Raw genomic sequence first — 23,627 nt, forward strand, 5'->3', positions numbered from 1 at the left:
CTGAGTCACTGGAGCTGCAAGAGTACGTCAGAATCTTCAGGTGTGCTGAGACAGGACAAAAATTGAGCTCTACTAGTTAGTACTTCCCAAACCTGAGTGAACATCAGAACCGCCAGGACCTTAAAACACAGATAGCTGGGCCCACCCCCAGAGCTGTTACCAAATTTCCCACATATGGGTTGGGAGCAGGAATGTGCACTGCTAACAAATTCCCAGGTGATGCTGATGTTGCTGTCCCCAGGATCAAGCACTGAGACCTACTACAATATATAATATTTAACATTACCTTTTTAATGTAATGTTATAGTATTAAAAATGTCTTCATATCATTAGTCTTTATAATTTTTCATGACCACATAGTGCTTAAATTGTAGTAGAGTTTTTTGGGGGTATATACTATAAAGTATATAATTAACCTCAAAGTTATACTTTATAAGCCTATTTCAACATTTGTAATTTGTTTAAAATAAAAGCATGGCTAAGTCATAGGATTTTTCTTTCAAAATAAAGATTAAAAGCTCTTTATAAAATCATGATTAATGATTTACTTTTTCCCATTACTGTATTATATTATGTGAACTACTAATTATCTTCCCTCTTAGAAAACAATTCATCCTCCTTTATAATCTGTTCTCCATTCTCACCCTCAGTCTTGCAAAAAAAAAAAAAAAAAAAAAAAAAAAACCATACTTCATTATGCCAACAAGATATAGTAAGTTAAAAGATCCCCAGCTTCTGCACAGGTCAAGGGCCATCTATCATCAGAATAACATCCCTAGAGATAGATGAGAGTCTACAGCATCCCTCGCCAGACGGGTCTACTATTTAATCAGTCTTACAGTGAAAGTCATCCTCTTATTTAGTTAAAATTCCATCTTATAGTTCTTTAAAACAACTTTCTCTCATGTTCGTAATGGTGATTAAACATCTATTTAGTATCCGCCTCATTTACTAAATGCAGCTGCAAAATCATTCTTCAATCTTGTGTTTCTCTAGAACAACTGCCATCAGCTTGACGCTTGCTACAGAAGCGTGAGGGACAAGAGCAGCCCTGTGCAGAGCTTCACTACAGCACGAAAAGGCTCCAGTACATTCACTAATCATCAAAAATAACTATAGAGCTGAGCATGGTGGTGCACACCTGTAATCCCAGAGGCTCAGAAGGCTGAGGATCACAAGTTCAAAGCCAGCCTCAGCAAAAGCAAGTCACCTAAGCAACTCAGTGAGACCCTGTCTCTAAATAAAATATGAAATAGGACTGGGGATGTGGCTCAGTGGTCAAGTGCCCAAGTTCAATCTCCAGTACCATAAATAAATTAATAAATAAAGATCTGCATCAACTCAAGCACTTAGCGTGTCTTAATGATAAATGTGACACTGAGAGTCAACACAAATTAACTGATGACTAATGAACAAATGAACCGAAACTATCATAAAAACCCACGCTAAGATTATAAAGGGTTGTTTTAACCAGAAACTTTGTAAGAACAACAAAAACTGTGCCAAATGCCTGAATGGTATATAGTTAACACTGCAGTACCTGTTTTTTGTTAACTACTGCTTCTACTACAGACTCACATACACACTTACTGGTACTTTGTTTCAGAACATTTCAGGTGTTTTTGTAATTATGATGCATCGTCTGTGGTCACACATTTTATCATCTACAGTCTCACTGTTCACTTAAATGACTGTTAAAAGAAACTAATAGCTTAAATACCAACCAATTCACATTTTGCTTTAACAGAGCATTTAAGAAGTTGTTCTAAGGACACCATTCCTAAAAAAAAATATGTACACATAAACACTAACCAAGACTGAACAAGACAAATCATTAAACTATATACTCACACAACATAAAGTCTAGAGAATGACTGACAAATTACAGATGAAATGTTTCTCTGGGTTTTGAAAACTATCCTGTAGATATTTTCCAATCATCTACTAACACACATAAAGAAATTACTTCCAAAGCCTGCTGCTTTCCACAAGTTCCACTGAGGTGTCACTGAACATGTGCACAGTCCACTTTGGCATACACTGCCCCTGCACAGAACCTGAGGGATGAGGCTGCTCCCTAGCAGCAGAGCACTCCAGGGTGTGACACGGGGGGTGAAGAGCTCACTTTGAAGAAGGCCTCCATGAGCATCTGATCGGGATGCAGGTCCTTCCACTGGAGTTTCCGGTATGCACTATGAAAAGCATACAGAATGAACTCTGGCATTTTGGGTGCTGTACATGCTTCACAATAATGCATCAGGTGTAACCGAAGGGCTCCTTCATCACTTGGCAACAGCTTGTCTAGAATTTAAAAAAGAAAATACAGTTGAAGACCTTTGATTTTTTTTTTTTTCTTCTTGTTTCTTTTCCCTCCCCCTCTCTCCCCCTCTCTCTCCCTCCCTCTCCCTCTCTCTCTTTCTCTCTCACTAGGGATTGAACCCAGGAGCACTCTACCACTGAGCCACATCCCCAACCCTTTTTATTTTTTTATTTTAAGACAGCCTCACTAAGTTGTTTAGGACCTCACTGAGTAGCTGAGGATGGCCTTGAACTTGCAATCCTCCTGCCCAAGCCTCCCTAGTCACTGGGATTATAGGCATGTGCCACCGTACCTGGCTGGTTTATCTTTTTTGAAAAACAAACAAAAAATATAAAACATGAATTTGAACCAAAAATTGAAAATTGAAGATTCTCTGTGTACCCAATTTTGAAGATTTTCATGTGCAGGAGGGGGCAAACTGGCAGAAACATTAAGGACTGATATTTTAATGACTTGGGTAACTGGTACGGGCAAATGATGTAGTGGAGATATATGGCCTTTTAACTGGAACACACTTTTATAGACTGTTGCCCTCAGCATGGATCCAGTCTCATGTATTTATTTAGTGCTTCGTTCATCTGGCACCTTAGGGAATTCAATATTCCTCAAAGGAAATGTTCCAGACTTTCTCAAATGAAAAAAAAAAAAAAAAATTACATACAAATGGCCAATAGGTATACAAAAAATGCTCAGTATCACGAATCATTATAGAAATGCAAATTAATTCCACAATGAAACATGGCATTGCACCTGTCAGAATGCTTGTTATCAAAAGGACAGAAGATAAGTGTTGGGGAGGACATGGAGAAAGGAGTTGCTATAAACTGGTGGGAATGTAAACCAGTATAACCATTATATAGAAAGGTTGGAGGGGGTGTTCCAAATACTAGCAATGGGCAACATCTGAAGAGCGGAAGGCTGCAACTTTTCCATTAACTGACAAACTCAGAGCAACCTCACAAAAAAAAAAAGAAGTTACAAATTTAACAGTAATAATTGTTACGAGTAGCCTTTCCGCAGCCACAGCTAACTGCCTACCAACTAAAATAAAATTAAATAAGACAGAAAGAGGCAAAAGCAAGACTGAATGGCTTAGGAAAAAGTGAACACCAACCAGACATCCAGGCTCTCTCCCTACCTTTAAACCCCTCATGCAATAGATCCACACAGTCAGTGAACAACTGCACGACGCCTGCGGCCACTAGGGCATCACTCTCTAGCCAGGGGTAATGTCGCTGCTGGGTGCTTTAAAGAAGAGACACACAAGCTTAGGAATCAAAGTGCCCACAACCAAATTTCCTTAATTCCCAGAGCTAGGGCTGGCCAGGTCCTAGAAAATTCTGTGTTATGTAGCCCTAACACACATTTCTTTTCTTTTTTTTTTTTTTTTTTTTTTTGGTGTTGGGGATCGAACCCAGAGACTTGTGCTTACAAGGCAAGCATTCTACCAACTGAGCTATCTCCCCAGCCCCCCTAACACACATTTTGACCACTTCAAAGGTCGTGAATTCCTGGCAGCAAATTATAGTGTAACATCAACCACATAATTTTACTTCCTCTCCTTCCTATCCTTTATTCTGGTACAATTAAAGTTCAGAGTGTGCTATCTAATCCTTAAATTAACATCTTTTTGCACACAATCTACACCTTTGAATATCTTGGTTACCCAATAGTTTGGTTTCAAATAGTTAGAAAAATACCTTAAGGTGGTTTCAACAAAAAATTGTCTCTACCTAAAGCATGAAAAAATTTAAAAAATATATATAATAAAATCCATGTTAACAAAAAGATGGCCAAAAATTAACACAAAAGAAATAGCCAAAGAATTCTTTATATGAAAACTTTAATTTTTAAATCTGGTTCAGAAAGTTCAATATCAAAATAAATTCTATTAGTTGGTCTCAAAGATAAACAAGCAGCTTTTGTATGCTTGTTTGGTTGGTCTATATATAGTCTATATACAGTCACTACAAAATCCTGAAGCTTTCACATTACTCAAGGATAACCCTATAGAAGAGCAGATCCAGAACCTTTCATGTTTCCGCTAAAGGGCTCTTGAAACAGGAATCAAAGACCTGACCTCCAGCTCCAACTTTAATGCAACAAACTGGCAAGGAGAACTGAGTTAAAACATTCAGGTTCTGAGTCTCAGGATCAAATTAATGTTTTCAAAAGGAAAAAAAAAAAAAAAAAAAAAAACCCACTCACTGTATATGCAACTCACTGTATGTGGACAGTTATACACCTCTAAATACTTTTAATACTCATGAAATAAAGCTTTCATCTAATGCTTTCATGTTTTAAAGGGTAATTCCTACCCAATAATTTAAGTCAACTTAGTTCCAAAAAATAACACAGGTAGTAAAGAAAATTAAGGAAGTTCCATCTTTTGTAGTGCTGTTATCAAACCTAAGAGGAACCTCAGGAGAATAAGCATCTGGTTTTTTAAATTTAGTATCAAAATGCATTCAGCTTCTTTATTGTAGAAAACTGGGAATAAGTTTCCTACTTTGTTCCAAAATGAGTATCAAGATAACATCTCTGATCACACAAACTAATAATTCCATAAATTAAAAATGTCTTGTTTTATTTTAAAAATTTCTAAATTTAAATATGGCCCTATACTTTATCATCACCTTTATTAAAAACCTTTACTTACTTACTTGAAGTAAATAAACTTCAAAGAATTTTGAATATCTGAAAAAGTATTTACCTTTCACTGTCCTCCAAAACCAGGATCCATGGCTTAAAGAGCTGGATGATTATAGAATGTAGGGATCTCAGCACTGAAACAAAAAATTTTAGAGATAATTCTGGGTAAAATTCAGCGGTAACATTTTATGGAAAATCTAGTTCTTATTACATATATACTCAATAAACCTATGTTGTTATACAAGCAACATGATTAGTACAACTAAATATGTTTGATATGTTTGCTTCGTTTACTACAATGAATTTGAGTTGAATATTTTTTATTATAACACAATGTCATGGATAAATTTATAACATACATTTTTTACCAGGACAAAAGCTTAATATTCAGAATACTTAGCTAAATAACAAGAAGAAGGAAGTAGAGATAGAAACCTATCTCTTTGCACCACACCCTGCAAAGGATTACAGACGAGCTGCAGCAGGTCTCCTGAACTCACTGTGTAACAAAAACAGCATGACGCAGATACAGCCTGCATGTGGACTATATATTTTCTATCTCCTCTCCCTGACAGTTGATATAAATCTCCTAATGTATCCATTCAGATCTTTTGTAATGGAAGGGTAGAATACCTCATACCACATTGCACTAAAGACATGTTACCTGTTTTGCTGCTGGCAGATGGGTCTTGAGCCAAGGAGGCCATTTCTGAGTCAATCAGCCTTTTCACAAGATAGCCCAAGAGTGTCTTCACATCAGTCATGTAAGGACTCCATTTAGAAAATAAACCAAAGCTTTTAAAGTCCAACTTGGACAACCGAAGCTTATAAAAAAAGTCTGAAAGCCACTGTATGGTCTCCACTACCTGGAAAACAATGATCAATCAAAATGCTTACCAAATATCTGCTTTTAGCAGAGTATTATGTCTATCTGGGATAAGAACACAGCAGGTCTTTGACTTTTTAATAGAGTTTTCAAAATAAATCAGTGGGTTTCAAATTCTTTTTCAAAAGCAATGGAACGAACATTTCTTTCAAATAAATTCTCATGTGAACCCACATGACACAAAACTGGTAGACTCAAGGCTCTGTGGAACACTGTAGAGAAACCCACCCAGTTGCCTCAGGGTTGAGTCAGATGGGCTCAGGCAGGTAGGGAAGAGCCTGGCCTCATCTTGGACAGACAGAAATCAGACTCAGGAGTATGAGAGAAAGCCATCCAGGCCAAGGGGACAAGGAGGTAGAAAAGGACCAACAAAGAAAAACATAGGGTTCTCAAAAATAAAGCACAAAAACAAGCTTTTTAGATAAGACATTATTCAAAAGCAGATCTTACTTTTAAATATGCTCCAATTGTTAAAAAAAAAAATAGCAAGGGAAATAAAAAAGAAATACATAAACACCTCAGCCACCAAAAGCTCATACCTGCTTGTCTGACAAGAGAACATGGGAAGAGCTGGGAAGCACAGGACCCTCAGCAGAAGCTGCCCCCTGATGGCAGCTTGGGGCGCAGCAGCCCAGGGCTCGCAGAGTGGCTTTCCAACACTCGGGGCTCAGCAGCTGCTCAGCAGAGCCTGGGGAGCAGGCAGAGAGAACAAGTCAGTATCCTTCCGAAACTCACTTTTCAGCTTTAATCAAAGAACACGTAATGAGAGCTTTTCAGGGTTAATCGAAGCAAAAATAACTAAATAAAAATCCAAATCAATTCTTAGGAATATCTGAGGTAAAGCGACCAAAGTAAAAAAAACTTTTTTAAAAAATTGATAGCTGAACATTTGACTTTCCTCATTACTGGTAACCCAGATAGAGTGAGCTCTGCAAAGTCACTAAAGCTGAAACGAGACAGGGATCCCAGCCTACAACCCAGCTGGAGGACGGTAAAGGTGCCACTGTCCTGGATGGAGGATGACAGCTACCTATGGGTGTGAGAAAATCAATAGTTCCAGGACCAGGGGTACTGGATGCAAAACCAACCCCAGGATCTAGCCTCTTGGGAAGGAGTCCTACCAGCCTGAAAATTCTACTCCTAGAATGGGCAAAACCTACACCAAGATCCAAAGGCAGCACATGGAGAACACCAGCCAGTATTCCCAACTAGTTCCAATTCCACAACTTACACTCCCATCCCACAGGACAGAACAATCCCTCCCCAGGTACTTTTCAACCAGAGAGGGCAAGAGAATCACACAGGATAATGGAAGTTCATGGGAGAGTCTGAGGGAAAGGATGACGAGGCCGCCTGCAATTCGTGAAGTGGGAGCATCTAGGGGACAGCAAGGCACCCCAGGGCTCCTATAGTCTGATCCTAGAGCAGAGGCCCAAATCGAGCTATGGGTATGGGAGGTGTGCATGCCTAGAAGATGGCAACAAAGCCAATAACAGCTCACCTACGAAGACTGAACCACTGGGAAGGCATAGGATGGAGCCCTGGGAATACTGCTCTGGTAGCAGGGGATGGGAGGGACACCAGGAGGCCATGGGCCATGGATCTGAGAGGTGTGATATTATTCTTAAGCCTTTAACTGAGTACTTTTCATGGTAAGTAGAAATTTTCTGCTAAATATGAGTTGGTGGTAGCCTATATAGTTCACAATCTCTTTGAAAGGTTTCAGGGAAGAACCCACAATACATACTTGATCAAATTTTGAAAATATACAATAAATATGAGTTACGTACATATTCATTAAAATTTGTACAAATGTTATTTCCTACCATTTTCTTCATCTACTCTGCATCTTGCTCTCTAGCTGTAAGTGCTTTGAAAATGAGAGACTATACATTTGAGGATCTTCAATACAATAAATCAATACAATGAATCATTAACTTATTCATTAAACAAATTCTATTAAGTAACACAAAGACTTGATAAAAAGCCAGACTAAGATTTCCATTATATTTATAAAAGATATGCCATATGAATGAAAAATATTATCTCATTGACTGAAGTTCAATAAAATTACTATCTAGTGAAATTTCAAAAATAAAAAAGCCTATACCCTTTATTCTTCCTCTAATCTCTAATACTTCTCTGGAAATACAGGAAGGAAAGGACAGAAATGGTGGGCATAGTGCAAATTTAATGTAGTTCTTTACCTTGGCAAATATAAGTACAGTCTACCATTCAATGATAGAAGGTATGAGTAAAAAATAAGTCAAAAAAATAGGTGGGGGGTGGGATGACCCAAAATGTATCCACTACTCGAAAACATAGAGAAACAAACAGCATATTAAACACACGGTCCCCTCCTTGCCAGATCTGTTGTCAGCAGAGTAAGCAGCTCTGCTCCCAATTCACCCTACCTCAGGACAGCAGCAAAGTCAAGTAAAGAAGTGAATGTGGGACACCAACACCAAAGCCTCAGAGCTGCCTTGCCCCAGCTGGGCCCGCTCCAGCACTCAGGACAATGGCTGACCGTTCTTACAGATGCCAGCTTTTGGGGCACTGTTAGTTAAGCGCTTTCGGTGATGATTAGTAATTTTCAACTCCAGTGTTCATATTACTCTTACATTTTTAGATGATATCTGGCAAATATGGCATTAAATATACGCTGAGATCTAGTTAGTTACAACTAGATGAAGCTACTTACTTTGCATCAACAGCCTGAGAACGTCACTGTACTGGTCAGGGAACTGGTAGAGAAGGAGGTAAGTCCAGTGCTTACAGAAAAGATTAAATGGCATCAAAATATCTTCATCTGGTTCAAGGCCCCAGGCAGTAAGTGCCAAATGAATGGACTCCAGAAGCCTGGTACGATCAGACAGAGGAGGTTTAGTGGCGTTTAACCATTGCTTAAGATCGAACTAAAAAGAAAAAGAAACAAGAAGCAGATTTATTTACACTAGAAAATGAAATGAAGTACAGAGAGGTGTTTGCAAATTTAGGTTAAAAGTCAATGATTACCTTGCATTTACCTTTTTATAAAAATGGAAAATAAATGTACACACAAATGAAAAAATACATAAGTTCATTGACTCCATTATGCAACCATCTCTTATCTCCCTCTGGGATCTCAGAGGCAGACTGCTCTTAATAACAGGCTTGTTTTGTATTATGAAAATCTTCTGGACTATTCATTACTACTCATAATTTTATTTTGTTCCTGAAAAATCCACACATTTCCATTTGACTTTATTATAGTAAGGTTCTTCCCCAAGACCTGGATCAGAACTAGTAGCTCTCCTTCACTGGGCACAGTACCATAGCCAAGAAGCCACTTTATGAACTATCTCAGCTTAACAGCCATGTTTCTGAGCTGTATCAGTTACCTACCTCAGTAATAAAAATTCAGACTGTTGTTGGTATTACCTTCCAGAATCCCACACTATAAAACATGTTTTCCTCTACTATAGATTGAGATCAGTCTCTAGACTCTAAAAAATGCCAAGTTTTATTGCTTCATAAATGTCAGAGAAATATACAAATGAAGGCAAAATAGGTAAGGCTCTGAAATTCTCAACTGGTTAAGTAAATTCATCCCTTAATCTCTCAGAGTAAATTGTCTATTCTGAATGAGGACAAAGAAATTTTGTTTAGATCTGAATTATTCTAAATACAAGAGATTGACACATTACAACTCACTAATCAAACACAATTTAGGCACAAATTCAGGATAAATTTAAGAGGACATATTAAACTACTATTATGAATATTTTCAAAACTGTACTGTTTTCAAAAAGGGCTTAGGAAGGAGATTCTTTTAATACTATGTGGAATGAGAGTCCTACTTAACACAACCAGCATGGTACTCCCCAAAGAGAAACTTGTGGGGTCAAGTTGCTCAAAGATCTCCTAAAAAGTGGGGAAAAAAGGGGCGCTCTTATCCTATGGTCACCTGGAACCAAACCTCCCAGAGGTACTTCCATTTCTATGGAGTGGGAAACAAGGATCCCTTCTTGATTTCACAGTATCAGGAATGAATCACCTCGCACCTTGGTTAGCAGCATGAAAATCACATCACTGTTGTCCTCGCTCAGAAACTTCACCACTTTCTCATATAGTTGTATGAACTCTGCAGGCGCAGCATTGGGAGTAAAGAAAGGCGACAGAAGAGAGCAGAGCCTTCTATTCTTCAGAATGGTCTGAAGCACCTTTTTGCATTCTGATTTAGTGCCACTGATAAACACCTTAAAAAAAAAAACAAGGAAAATGTCACCAAATTCTCCCCTCTCCTTTTATTTAAGCAACCAACTTTTAAGAGGTATCAAATAAGGTGAAAATATTTTTTTTTTCAAAATGAAAATATGAAACAGAAGATATCTAAAATCAACATAGTTAAATCTATCATTTCCAATGGAGGTGATACTGGGGTATCTGAAGCCAGAAATTTGCAGTGTGCCTACTAGCATGGTTACTAAGAATCCAAGGTGGTCTTGTACTACATCAAGAAAATAAAACTTTTTAGGTTATAGGTGTAATTGAGATGTTCCTTTAATACATTTAAAAAACTAACTTTCGTAAAATATAATCAAGATAAAAGTAATCTCAGGGTCAAAAAAGCTTTGATGAGGCAGAAATCTAAAAAAAGACAAGACTGATAAGTTTGAACAGGTAAGGGAAAACATTAACTTCTATAAGGCAAAAGGAATCCTAAAATGAAAGAAAAATAACAAACTAGAAAAACACACATGTAACATATTCCACATATCAGGCTAACAGTTTGAGGAACTCTTTCAAAGCATCAAAAAGCAAGAAATTGGGCTCTCAATGTAGCTCAGTGATGAACTGCCTGCCTGGCATGCATGAGGCGCTGGGTTCAATCCCTAGTACAACAAAAAAAATTAAAGGGCAAGAAATGTGCCAATGACAACAGCTAGCAATTCACTATATATCTATTTTTTCATATATATATATACATATATACATATATATGCACATATATACATATATATATGAGACATAATGTTAAAGTACTTAAGTTAGGAATTACAAGTTTTCAAAATGGTATATACCACTTCCCTTATCAGATTAGCAAAATGTATAAAAGAATGATAATTTCTAACATTGTTTAAGATACAGAGAATAAACTCCAACACTGCTATGGTAGTGTAAATAAGTGCAAACTTCCCAGATCAATGAAGCAAGAACATCGAATGCTATATAATGTATACATGTTAAATATACAATATACATCAAACCCTTCTGATATAGCAATCATACTTCTAGGAAATCATTCTAAAGAAAACAGTCTAAGAAGTTACAAAGATATATGAGAATATTTATGTCAACTTTATTATAGCAAAACAAATTACCCAAATATCTATCTAGAACATTAGCTCAACATATTATAACACATTTTTATCATTAAATACTATGCAGACATTCAATTTCTATGTGATGATACAGGTCTATATTTATTAACATGGAATAATATCTAAAAATAAGTTGACACAAAAAGAGGAGAGTACAAAATAGTATGTGTCCATTTGTGTGTATCTCTACATATACCCTCACAGGTAGCAATGACAGACTGTGTTTACATATACACAGGATGAACTATAACCAGACTTTAGCTATACAACTAGTACTTTCAGGGTGATCAGGATTATGAGAAATTTTTCTTCTTTATACCTTCTATACTATCTATATGGCTTACAATAAGCATATACTAACTTTAGGATCAGAAAAAAAACTTAGAAAAAAATGGACTGTAGTATCTATTCAATGTTACTTCCTTATAAGTATCCAACAAGTACTCGTTCAATTAAATTTCAATGAGAGTACCTGGTTTTTCAAGCAGTGGCTTTCCTTTCTTTTAAGACACATTTTCATAAATCTGCAGGCATACTTTGCCCTTGCTGTGTTAAATATCCATATGTTTAACTGCCAGTCAAATAGATAAATAGTGGCCAAAACAGCAACTGGGAGGCAGCTGTGGTGCAGTGGAGTGAGAACTGACTCTGTCAGATGCCCTAGGATCCCATGGGCTTCAGCACTCCCAGGTGCCCTCCTTAGGCCAGTCTCTTAGCCTTTTAGAGCTGATTTCACCTCTTTAGGACAGGAATGATACTAATCACACAGTCACCTTGAGAATCAAATACAATAATGAACCAGACAGTATTTGATAAACAATAAAGAATTTCAGTAATGTTACTGCTAATAATACCAATAATATATAGAATCTGATGTCCCCAGACTTTCAAACATGAATAATTTAATCTCTTATTTACCAACAATCTTCTTTTTTAAATGTTTAATTTAGATGGACATAATACCTTTATTTTTTATTTATTTATTTTTATGTGGGGCTGAGGATCAAAGCCAATACCTCATTCATGGGAGGCAAGCATTCTACCGTTGAGCTACAATCCCAGCCCCTTATTTACCAAAAATTCTAATCAGATTTTGGAAGCCACCACTCCCAAAGGCCTTCTGAATTGAACCTGCAATAAAGTCTGAAGCTAATGCTTACTGTATCCAATGAAGACACTGCAGAGACTCACTGTTTCTGAACAAGGTGAACAACACAGTAACTTTACCTGTCCCAAGATCTCAATGCAAGAAGTGAAGAACTGTCTTGTGGGGGGATGGCGCTGCGTCTCATCACTCACGTAATCCACAACAGTAAAGAAAAGGCTAATGCCAACCTTCTGAACCCCAGGTGTGGGCTGCAACTTGTAGGCATTCACCAAGGCCCTATGGGAAAACATGGACATAGCACTAGGTCTGCAATAATAGAATCCATAAGCACCAGTACTTCTTTCATATTGTACGTTTATCTGGCAATATTCAGAATACTCCTCAGAGCCCCATGCAAATGCCACTTCAGAAATATCTGATGTGATATATGTGTAAGTTCCAGCTTAACTTTAATGCATAGCTATGACTTTATGCTCCCCAGGAAAAACAAAAATCAGCTGCATTATGAGGACCAATTAACATTCTCACTCTCCCTAAAATAGGTCATAGTTTATGTGTAATTCATAGTTATTCAACTTCTTTTTATTTCTTATATAACACATATTTTTAAACACCAGAACCCCAGTTTCCCTATATTTTAAAATCCAAAACACAGACTGAGGTTGAAGAAAAGATTTTGGTATACAATAAGACCTAGAACAAAGATGACCCTTTTAATTCCCACACTTTTTTAAGTGCCTCCCCCGTGATAAAAATATCAACTCCTGGTTCACCTGATCTTCTCCTCCTTCCCAGGCCCCCAACCATACTCCATCCCAATCTACCAAGGACACTAGCTGCTGCTACCAGATGTGGGGTCACCTTAAAGTAAAAGGCAGAGTCAACCTCCCCTGTCCCAAGCTATGTCCTGATAGCTTTGGGAAAAAAGAAAATGGTAGAAGAAACTCAAGAGCTCCAAGAGAAAACCACATGGCCACTCAATTTAACAGCTACACTTGAGAGCCCTAATTCCCCTAAGTAGTTATAAAGGAAACTATTCAGTAATCTGAGCTGACAATGAGACTTACTGGGTAAAGATGACTTTGATATCAAACTTGAGCACTAAGTCCTTCTATTAGTAAATTTCAATACATTATATGTCATCTCATAATTCTGGGGTCTGCAAACTTTTTCTGCATATGGCCAGATAGCAAATACTTCATGCTTTCTGGACCATAAAGTATCAGTCTGCCACTGAAGCTCAAAAGGCATAGATATTATAAATAACAGAGACGGCTGTGTTCCAATAAAAGTTTTATTTATAAAAAGTAGGCAGCAGGTCAGATTTGTCCCAAAGGCAACAGTTTGCTAATTTCTCTACTAACTTAATCATTGGGGTGTTCAATGATTAAGGTGGGTGTAATATCAGGTATAATTACTATTAATAACAAAACAGTATTTTAAACTTCAATGTTGTCAAAACTTACGTAATTAGGTTCTCAGCATGCACAGCAGCTTCCACAATATTCAGTGCCGGTGGTTTAGCAGCTTCTGCTTGCAACTGCTTCACTTCTTTTCGCAAAATATGAAGCTGTTGGCTTACTGCTTCATTCTTATGCATGCCTTCAAACTAACAAAAATTAAAGTGGTCAATGGCTTTTTTTTCCTCTATGGCTTCTAGAACATATATTTTACTACAAATACACTGGCATATGATGAAGAGAGTATTATTACAATTAATACTATAATTTAACACAAAACACTCAGTTGAGCCTGAAAAGGATGGGGAAAAAATTTTATCAAAAAACTCTTCAAGGGTTTGGGGTATAGCTCATTGGTACAGCTTTTGCCTCCATGAGGCCCTGAGTTCAATTTCTTGTATATTAAAAAAAAAAAAAAAAAAAAAAAAAAAAACTATTCAAGATTCTCAGATTTTCCATAAACAAGCAAACCTAAATTATTTTCTTCTAAAAAAATCAAAAATTTTATGTTATGATTTAGGTATGTGGTGTTCCCCAAAAGCACATGTGAGACAATGCATGATGGTTTAGAGCTGAAATAATCAGGCTATAAGCATTTTAATCTAATCAGTGCATTAATTTCCTTATGGTAATTAGCTGGATGGTAACTGTAGGCAGGTGGGGTGTAGCTGGAGGAGGTGGGTCATTGGAGGAGGCACATCTTCGGGTTATATATTTTGTCCTTGGTGAGAGAAGAAGTCTCTCTCTGGTGCAATATACTGAGCTGCTCTCCTCAGCCGTACTCTTCTGCCATGATGTTCTACCATACCTCAGGCACAAAGCAATGGAGTCAGCCATCTATGGACTGAGACCTCTGACACCATAAGCCCCAAAATAAACTTTTCCTCTCTAATAGTTCTTGTTGGGTCTTTTGGTTACAGCAGCAAAAAAGCTGACTAAAACTTTTTTAATTATTACCTCCTTTTAAGTTGATATGATCTTGAATTAATTTATTAATGATTTAAAGTCTTTTGTAGGATACATTCTATTTCATTTACATTTTGACTCCTCAAATTCTCAATAAAAACAGACCTAATGTCTTCCACCAGAGGCTTTCCTTGTGACACTTTGAGTTCCCCTCTGTTGATCACACCCCACTGCACCCCCAGCCTTAACCCTATGTTCTCTCCATCCTGCACACACACAATTCAACTTCAAACACGTGTGCCCAGCATAAAAACAGGATAACACAGATGCTGTTAACAAAACAACTGCCATTTTCAAAGGAAGTATATATAATTATTGAACAAGAAAATAAGGTAAAATATGGAAAGGTGTCCAAATCAACTGCATGCCAGTTGAAGGAACAACTGGCCAATTCAGTGGTTCCTGATCGTTGGTCTCTGATAAAACTTGTACTGGTTCAAGAATTTGCTGAGCTTGAAAAAGAAAAACTATTTCAATTTAGTCTAAAGATTATGCTTTTTAAGATTATGTCTTTTCTATTTGGAGGAGCTATTACCATGTGTTGCCCACCTCGGATATTTATTACCGCCCGCGGCAACAATTGTGCGGGTATTTATCAGTGGTGGACTGGAAACTGAGCTACTTCTATTTCTGAGCTGCTTCCTTACTTGCTTGTTTATAGAGGATAGAGGAAATGAGGCTTACTTGCTTTGAGAGAAGAGAGAGAGAGGGGCTTTGCATAAGAGAGAAAGAGAGACTTTGCTTAAGAGAGAGAGACTACACTTTCAGAGATCCATATCTTCTTAGTTCTCCTGCTTCTTAAAGGTGCATCCTGCATCCTGTGAACTAAGGGTGCATCTATCTGAGGTGCTTCTTAGTGATGCGTCCCACGTACTGCGATCTGCCTATCTGTGATCTAGAGGTGTGTTCTCAATTCTCCACTCTGTGATCTGCCTTCCACTGCTGCCTGCTGCTTCTCTCTGCTTGCTGCCTTTTCTTCTTCCTTTCTGCTAGCTGCTGCTCTTTGCTGCCGCGCTCCGCCTTCTGCCTGCGGCCCACTTATATCACCTCCAGGAGGCGGAGAGTAGGGCCACGCCTCTTACGCAAAGATTAGGCAAGAAGCTAAATGTCCAATTAGGAGTGCTCGAGAACACATGCACATGCATTGTGTGCGTGGACCATAAATCACCTGAGTGTGCTTATGTCAATTAACCTCCCCGCTGCTGACAACCCCTGGCTGACTGCCAGGCGCCATCCTGGCACCGTCTGCATGGCACAGCCCCCAACAACCATGCTTTCTCTAGTTGATGGTGACCTTCATGATAATTAGTTATGTTTGTGCATTTGTCATGTCCTTTTGTAGATGTGAACAGACACAGAAGATATCTTAGACCCACACTGCAACACAAAGACAGAATCACTGTGGGGTCTTCTTCTTGCTGTGGTAGTTTCTGTCTTGAAGACTGCTGATAGCAAGATGTCATGAGGACATACCAAAATTGGCATCCCACCCCCAATTCAAAGTCACAATTGTTATGCCACATGGTCAGCTCAAAGATATCTATCTAGACTACAAAGGGAATTATGTTACGTTCTTCTATAACCCTCTTGATTTTATCTTTGGGAATCCCACAGGGATCACTGCTTTCAGTGACAGAGTATAGAATTTTAAGACAGTCAACTGCCAAGTGACTGGTCCTGTGGATTCTCATTTCTGTCATCTGGTGTGACTCAACACATCCAAGAAACAAGGAACACTGGGACCCATGCACATTCCCTTGGTATCAGACCCCAAGCACATCATTGCTCAGGATTACGGGGTCTCAGAGGCTAATGAAGGCATCTCATCCAGGGGCCACTTTATCATTAGTGAAAAGGGTATCCCTCAACTGTAGGTGACCTTCCTGTCAGCTGCTCTGTGTAGAGACCCAGACTAGTGGAAGCTTCCCAGTTCACTGACAAACATGAGGCAGTGTGTCCAGCTGGCTGGAAGCCTGGCAGGGATACCAACAGGCCTGATAACCAAAAGAGCAAAGAATGCAGAACCCTGTGCCAGGGTGCAGTGGACAGCCCTGAGAACAAAAGATCTTTTAACTTTTTAATCTACTAAATTTGAACTTAGAAAAAAAGGGGGGGGGGGGAGCCGATATGACAGTGACAGTAGTGAGGGTTGAGGGAAACAAAGGGACAAATGGAGAAGCCCTGGGCTGATGCCAGAGGTTGGGGCTGAAGAATGCAACAGAGTCAGACTAAGGAGCAGAAGGAGCAGTCCTGGGGAGGCCTTGAATAGCAGCAACCAGGAGGTTTGGACTTATCTTGTAGGCACAGCAGGGAAGGCTAGAAAGTCAGAATATTCAGAAGGCAGGAGTTTTAAATCCTACATTCTCCTCTGATGGTCTTCCAATCACATGGGTGAGCAGTGGGGTTTACATTTTCTCTTTACACACACCTACCCAAACCTAGTTTCCAGATAGCACTGCAATGATTACAGGTATCCATTGTCTATAATAATGTAAACATTTAATTAATTCACCAGATCATTTAAATGAGACCCTGTATTCCTACCAACGGTACTCTCATATGGGCTAGGGATGTGGCTCAGTGGAAGAGAGCTTGCTTAGTATACACAAGGCCCTGGGTTCCATCCCCAACACTACCAAAAAAAAAAGTGACTTTCATAAATTCTTTAACAAAATTTCCTGTAAGACAATGGTACTATCTTGCTTACACAGAACCTAGCAGGGCACAGCGCTTGACAGTCAACCAAACACCTATTTTCTATGATCATGATGATAATTAAGGCTCACTTGTATAAATCTCACCAATGTTAGACTTACATGCAAGTCTTTACTTTCCCACCAGTTCTTGTTAGAACAAAGGTTAAAAAAAAGACTGAATGACTCCCAGTTCATAATGACAAGAAGTTGGAGACAACAGAACAAAGCAGCATGGCGGAAGCCCCTCCACTTGGGGCATTTTAAGCAGACAAAGAAATTAAAGATTTAGACAAAGTATGTTCTCCATTCTTCAGCAAGTTTCTACAAAAATGGGAGGCCCTCCGTGGGTCTTTTCTATCTTTCATTTGTAGGAATGAATAAATTTTTCACATGAAAATAAATCAATCCTGGGTCTAACAAGCATGTCCCAAATACCAAAGTACAACCGAAGGAACCCAATAATAAATCACACCACTTCCTCAGGGAATATCTCTGAAGTATTAAAAGCTTCCATTGGGAAAAACGACCACAGAAAAAGCACGTCTCACTTCTCATAAAATATACTTGGCTTTTGTATACCCCAAACAAGCTATACATAGTTCAAAGATCTGCAGAGAGCTGGAAATTTCCAGCATTTTCCTTTCCAGAAGAATTCTATTAAGCAATCTAATGATATGATGTGAAATCTTGATAAAAGAGCTATTAAAAATTATATTTGATTTATAAAATTGTCTCCTGTGAAGCTACTTTTAAATATTGATCCAATTCAAAGTGTTCCGTTAAGGTCATAGATTCTCTAATCATAAAGAGAAAGAAAATGGTACTCATCTTCATTTGAATAAGATATGACTGTCATGACCAGCTCACTCAAAATCACAATGCCAGTTTTCAGAAAGTGGAACAGAAGCATCTGAAGTAAATGGCCTGGCAACATTGAATAGGAAAAGTATGGGTCTGGAATTTTTAGAAGGAACGCAGGTTTGAAATCTAACCGAACTAATTATCAGCTGTGTGACTGGCAGGTCTCTTAAGTGTCTTTGAATCTGTTTCTCTGAACTCAAGCTAATTTTCTGACAATTAAGTAAGATAATGTAAGCAAAGCACCTTTCATAATACCTGAGATATGAGAGTGACTAAGCAAGTGACAGGAAGAACTCTGAACAGGACTGGGAAAGGCAGTGGTATGCAGAAGTGGGACCATCCTTACTGCTCTCCAGGATCCAGTGCTTGGGAGACTCTTGAATTGGAGTAAAAACGTCAAGTGAGCAATGTGTGGTATTTAGGCTGAGATCTGTATAGAAAGCATGAAGCTGTTCAAATGGGCCAGAGGTAAGCACAAGCAAAGAATGACTGCTAAATTCTACTAGGAGAAAGTTACAACTCCTATAATGTCTTCCTTTCACAGTCAAATAATATCTACAAAGTTCTGAAAGTAGTTAAATCAAGAAACTTACATGCAAGGGACATAAATCTATAGCTGGTCATTCTTTCAAACACATCTACTCTGTGGCACTATGCAAGGCACTGACGATATAAACACAAGTGAGACAAGGGCTCCAACCTCGTAGAACTCAAATAACAGAGAACTAATCATGATATATTACTAGTTGTAACACAACCTAATAATCAGTGTGTGGTGACTTTCACTGATTGATTCAAGAGGTGTTACAAGGCACCTACTATGTGCCAGGAACCACACTAGATGGTAGAAGTATTCAAACAAGTAAGCACGGAAACTGTATTCCCAAAGAGTTTGGTCTGGCAGGGGAAAAAAAAGAGCAAGAGACTACAATAGCACTGTGACACAAGCTGCCACGGAGAGAGGGAGCATCTCAACCCAATGCAGGAAGACCTCAAGGGCTTGCACCAAGCAGTGAAGGCTGAGCAGGCGGTCAGGAACCAGAGGTAGGAGAAGGACAGAGGCAGCTTACGCATAAGGATGACTATATGAATGTGCATGTCATGTCTGGAGAATGGAGGAGGCCTAAGTGGCTAGAAAATAGAATGCTTGGGAAGCAAGAGAATAAACAGTGCCACAGCAAAAGATCAAGAACAGGTCCTGAAGGTCCCTACAGTCTTGTTCCTTTTAGATACTAAACAGCAAATGTGATGTTTTAGCCTGGAAATGTGATCAGCTCTGTGTTTAAAGAGTTGAATGGTAGAATGGAAAAGGAAGATGAGGAGAGGCACTGTACTAGAAGCCTGATGTGACAGTTCAGGGGAGAAGCGAGGTGGGCTACCATGAGGCAATGGCAATGGCCATCATGAGAAGGGAATCAGTTTAAAGCCATGTCAGAGGCCAAACCAATATATTTGGGGAAGCAACTAGATGATACTAAAGCTAGGTCTCCATCTGGGAGACCAGGGAGGCAGAATTACAGGCTTGGAGAGTAAAGATCTCATCAGTGGGGGAACCTATGGAATTTGAGTATCCATAGGACTTTCAGGTAGACTGTAAGTAGGCAGGTGGAAATTAAGCTCTGGAACTCATAAGAGAATTCTGGGTTAAGATCATTAACATATGGCAGGTGGTTTTTAACCTCTGGGGGTCATGGACTACTCAAGATTTACTGAGCCTATGAATTCTCCAGAAAAAAATTTCACATACACTTTTAGGAGCTTCACCAACTCTCTATAGACCATTCACAGTCCTCAGATTCAGAACTCCATCACAAACAGTCAGTGAAAGCAGATGATGTCACATGAAGAAGGGGCTCAGGAGTGGAACCAAGCACAACTAGCAACCTTAGGGCTGAACTGAGGAAGATAATCCCTGGAAAATGAGATTAAAGAGAACTCAAAGAGACCTCATGAAGTTCATTATCACCAGACGATAGTTATTAAACAAAATCAAACGACACTAGACACATACACGTACATACAGGGCTAGATTTCTATGTATAAAAATAACAAAATCTGTCTTTTATAGAACATGATAGTTTTATCATGAGTTGTAAACACTCATAACTAGCCATCCCTATTCTTCACAAACACCATGCTTCCCCAAACTGTTATCTATAATCAAATATATCCATTTGGATAATGGGTAGCTTTAGGTTTGAGCACAATCCCTGGTCAAAATTTGAGCAAAACTAATTGACTTGCAAAGATAATGCCCAAGTTTCATGGCGAGGGTTTCAACTTTTCTTCTACCTTGCTCTTTGCTATTAATGTGTAGACCAAAAATAATAATTTTATCTTCAATTCACAGAAGTATCAATCAGCAAGCACTGTCCAGGATGGCCAGAACAGCATCAATTAGCAATTACTACATAACTTTCTAGAGACATCATTTTTCCCCACCTCTTTGGTACTAGGGACTGAACCCAGGGGCAATCTACTTCTGAACTATATCCCCAGTCCTCTTCATTGTTTATTTTGAAACAATCTCTCACTAAGTTGTCCAGGCTGGGCCCAAGTAGCTGAGATTGTAAGTATACACCACTACAGCTACTTAATAGAAATCTTAAGTCTAAGACTATAAAAGCTGTTTACTGTCTTCAAGTTTTTAATTCCCCTCACACATATGCATTATTGGGCAAAATAATTGTTGAAGTAGATAATATTATTGAGACTGAACTCCTAGGGGCCATCAGTGAGGGTTATAAAGTTTCTGGATCTTTCCAAACTGAACTGAAAGTCAGGATACTGGGCAAAGAAGCAGAAAACTAAAACCTGCTTTAAGAAAATTTGAATATCTCTAATGGTTTATGACCACAAAACATAGCTATTTTTTCAAATTATTTAGGTTTCTGGAAAAAAAAAAACAAACCCTCCTTTTTCCCTCTGTCTGTCCTTTTTTATGTTTTTCTCCCCTTTTTCACAAGCAATATTAGCAACTGCCAATTATTCTTTCTAGAACTGAAAGCACAAGTATTTCAGTGTGTTTGTAAAAACATCTAAGCAAGTCACCGGTAGGCCTGGGGCTATAGCTCCTTGGCCTGCCTGGTGGTATCTTCCACTGTATATCCTGAGAACCAAGTTAAGCTGTTCTTCTTTGGCTGGGGCAGCAAATATTTACAACTCTTCACAGAGCAAGTTATCAGCCAGAATTAGTACTTATCTTATCTGCATTTCTATGAATTCCTATTTGAATATCTGTCTTATAGCACTCACATACTCAAAAAAATGAGTGATGAGCTCTGTGTGTTTTCACTCCCCCTAAAGTTATAAAAGGCTTCAGGACACAAATCATGTGCTATCTTTCTTTCAATTTTTTTCAACAATACACCAATATTAGTAACTCAATTAAAATTTTCTAAATTACAAAGAATATCAACAATCCTACCTGAACTGTTACAACTGCTGCTCCTTGGCATTTCTTACCACTGCTGCCTCTACACTCCAAATGCAGTGTGATCTGTTCTTCTCGATTCACATACTGTTTGGGCATTATGTCCAACAGCTCACCATCCAGGGCAACCTGCTGGGATTCCCGAAGAGCTGCAGTTCTAAAAAACAACCCAGAAAGTAAAAGAAAGTCTTAGGAAAGGTTCTATGAAAAGTGATAAAGGCTTCCAGCTACCCGAGCCAGTACTATAACATAAGACAAGTAACAAAAAGACCACAGGTATGCATGCCATGGTGGGGCCAAACCAACTCCTAGCAGACAAACCAACCAGAAAGTTAAGAAACAAGGGGGGCGGGGGACAGTCTTATGGTAAAGTGGCACAATTTTTCAGCCAGAAACAAATCTCCATTTAGAATGTGTGGTATATTGATATGACTTTTAAAATGGACCCTGAAATATACAAGAACAAAGGAGACCTCTAATTTAATCATGCTAAAGGAATGCCTTGATTTTAAATACCAGTGACTTTTAATTATTAGCAACTTAAACTGAAATATCAAAGACTAACAAAGCTAAGTGTGAGTGGTGGAGCACATGCTCAGCACGCGAAAGGCCCTGAATTCAACCCCCAGCACCACCAAAAGAAGAAAAAAAAGCTAACTATGTATAGGGGATGTCAATACCATTCTAATTGTATTTATTATTATGTTAATGGGCAGATGCTTATGTGTGCACACAACACATACCCAATAAATGTGGGAACCAAATGCAGGCAAGAAAAAACACATCAATAAAAAATTGATTTATATGGAATTTGTAAAAATAAGGCTTATTTAGGGAGGTGGTAGGAGAATAAAATTGACCAAATTATACTGTTAGATTGTGTGCCTGTACAAATACGTAACAATGAATCTAACTGTTGTGTATAATTATAAATTTGCCAATAAAAAGAAAAAAGATGTATAAAAGCAAAAAATAAGGCTCATTTACTATTAATAAAACAGACTTCTCCACTTATGCTCCTTATAAGACTGTAAGCTAGAATGGAAACCTTGCACAGTGTATTCCGTGTCTACCATGTGAACTAAAAACACTGAATGACTTCCCCACACTTCAACCAAGTGACTGTCAATTTTTTAAAGAACACAGAGTTAAGAGATCAAAATAGTGACAAAAGAGAGCAAATCTCATTTCATCCCCACTTCCAACACCATTTTCCAGTATCAGAAGGTCTCCTCAGGGGAGGCGTAAGAAAATCTTGGCCAACAATGCTGACGCTCAGAAATGCCTCCACAGAAAACAAGTAAGATTGACAGTCCATGAGGAAACCACACATAATTTCAACATGAAATTAAAAGACTTATCAAGACTTAGTTCACCAAATGAACTGTCTGGGCCAGTATGGTCAAATTAACCTCACAGTGAGAGTGCTGATGAGGAAGCCAATCAGGTACTAAATCATCCCAGGCTGACAAGGCAGCCAGCATGGGAGCATGACCCCAGAGAGCACGTGGTCTTACCTGGCCTGCTGCTGCAGCAGATTCATGTCTGTGCACACCAGCTGGGTAGTCTCCTTTTGACTCAGCAGCACAGATGAGGAAATAACTGGCACAGGAGGCCTCATGGGGTGCAGAACAAGGGGAGGTTGGGGAGCCTCGTGTTTCCGCAAGTTACTTAAGATCCTTTCTTTGGCTAAAAGAAAAGCCATATTTACAAGGTAATGGGTACTAGTAAGTAGTAATATACCAAATTAACTCTATTACTTCATAAAGAAAGCTAGAGATCCCCAGATTAGTTCCTTAAACCATAAGGGGCCTAAATGAATAAAATCATTATTTTCTGGTTCTTGTGAGTTTTGAGTAAGGACCCAAGGGCCTAGTAACAT

General features: G+C 38.5%; 1 protein-coding gene across 5 annotated transcripts in view; it reads right to left on the reverse strand.

Annotated features, from left to right (window-relative positions):
• Nucleotides 1-23,627, reverse strand: part of EPG5 (ectopic P-granules 5 autophagy tethering factor) — a 103,230-nt gene that overhangs the window by 17,087 nt on the left and 62,516 nt on the right. For all 5 annotated transcript variants that reach the window (XM_079108760.1, XM_079108761.1, XM_079108763.1 and 2 more), the window contains 11 exons: nt 23,263-23,434; nt 21,740-21,902; nt 13,796-13,938; nt 12,449-12,605; nt 9,902-10,096; nt 8,560-8,773; nt 6,398-6,546; nt 5,637-5,838; nt 5,034-5,106; nt 3,459-3,565; nt 2,126-2,301 (listed from right to left, as the gene is read on the reverse strand). In XM_079108760.1, the coding sequence (XP_078964886.1) occupies nt 2,126-2,301; nt 3,459-3,565; nt 5,034-5,106; nt 5,637-5,838; nt 6,398-6,546; nt 8,560-8,773; nt 9,902-10,096; nt 12,449-12,605; nt 13,796-13,938; nt 21,740-21,902; nt 23,263-23,434 (1,751 nt within the window). The remainder of the gene's footprint in view (nt 1-2,125; nt 2,302-3,458; nt 3,566-5,033; nt 5,107-5,636; nt 5,839-6,397; nt 6,547-8,559; nt 8,774-9,901; nt 10,097-12,448; nt 12,606-13,795; nt 13,939-21,739; nt 21,903-23,262; nt 23,435-23,627) is intronic.

The sequence above is a fragment of the Sciurus vulgaris genome, assembly GCF_902686455.1.
Source record: "Sciurus vulgaris genome assembly, chromosome: 13".
Classification (NCBI taxonomy): domain Eukaryota; kingdom Metazoa; phylum Chordata; class Mammalia; order Rodentia; family Sciuridae; genus Sciurus; species Sciurus vulgaris.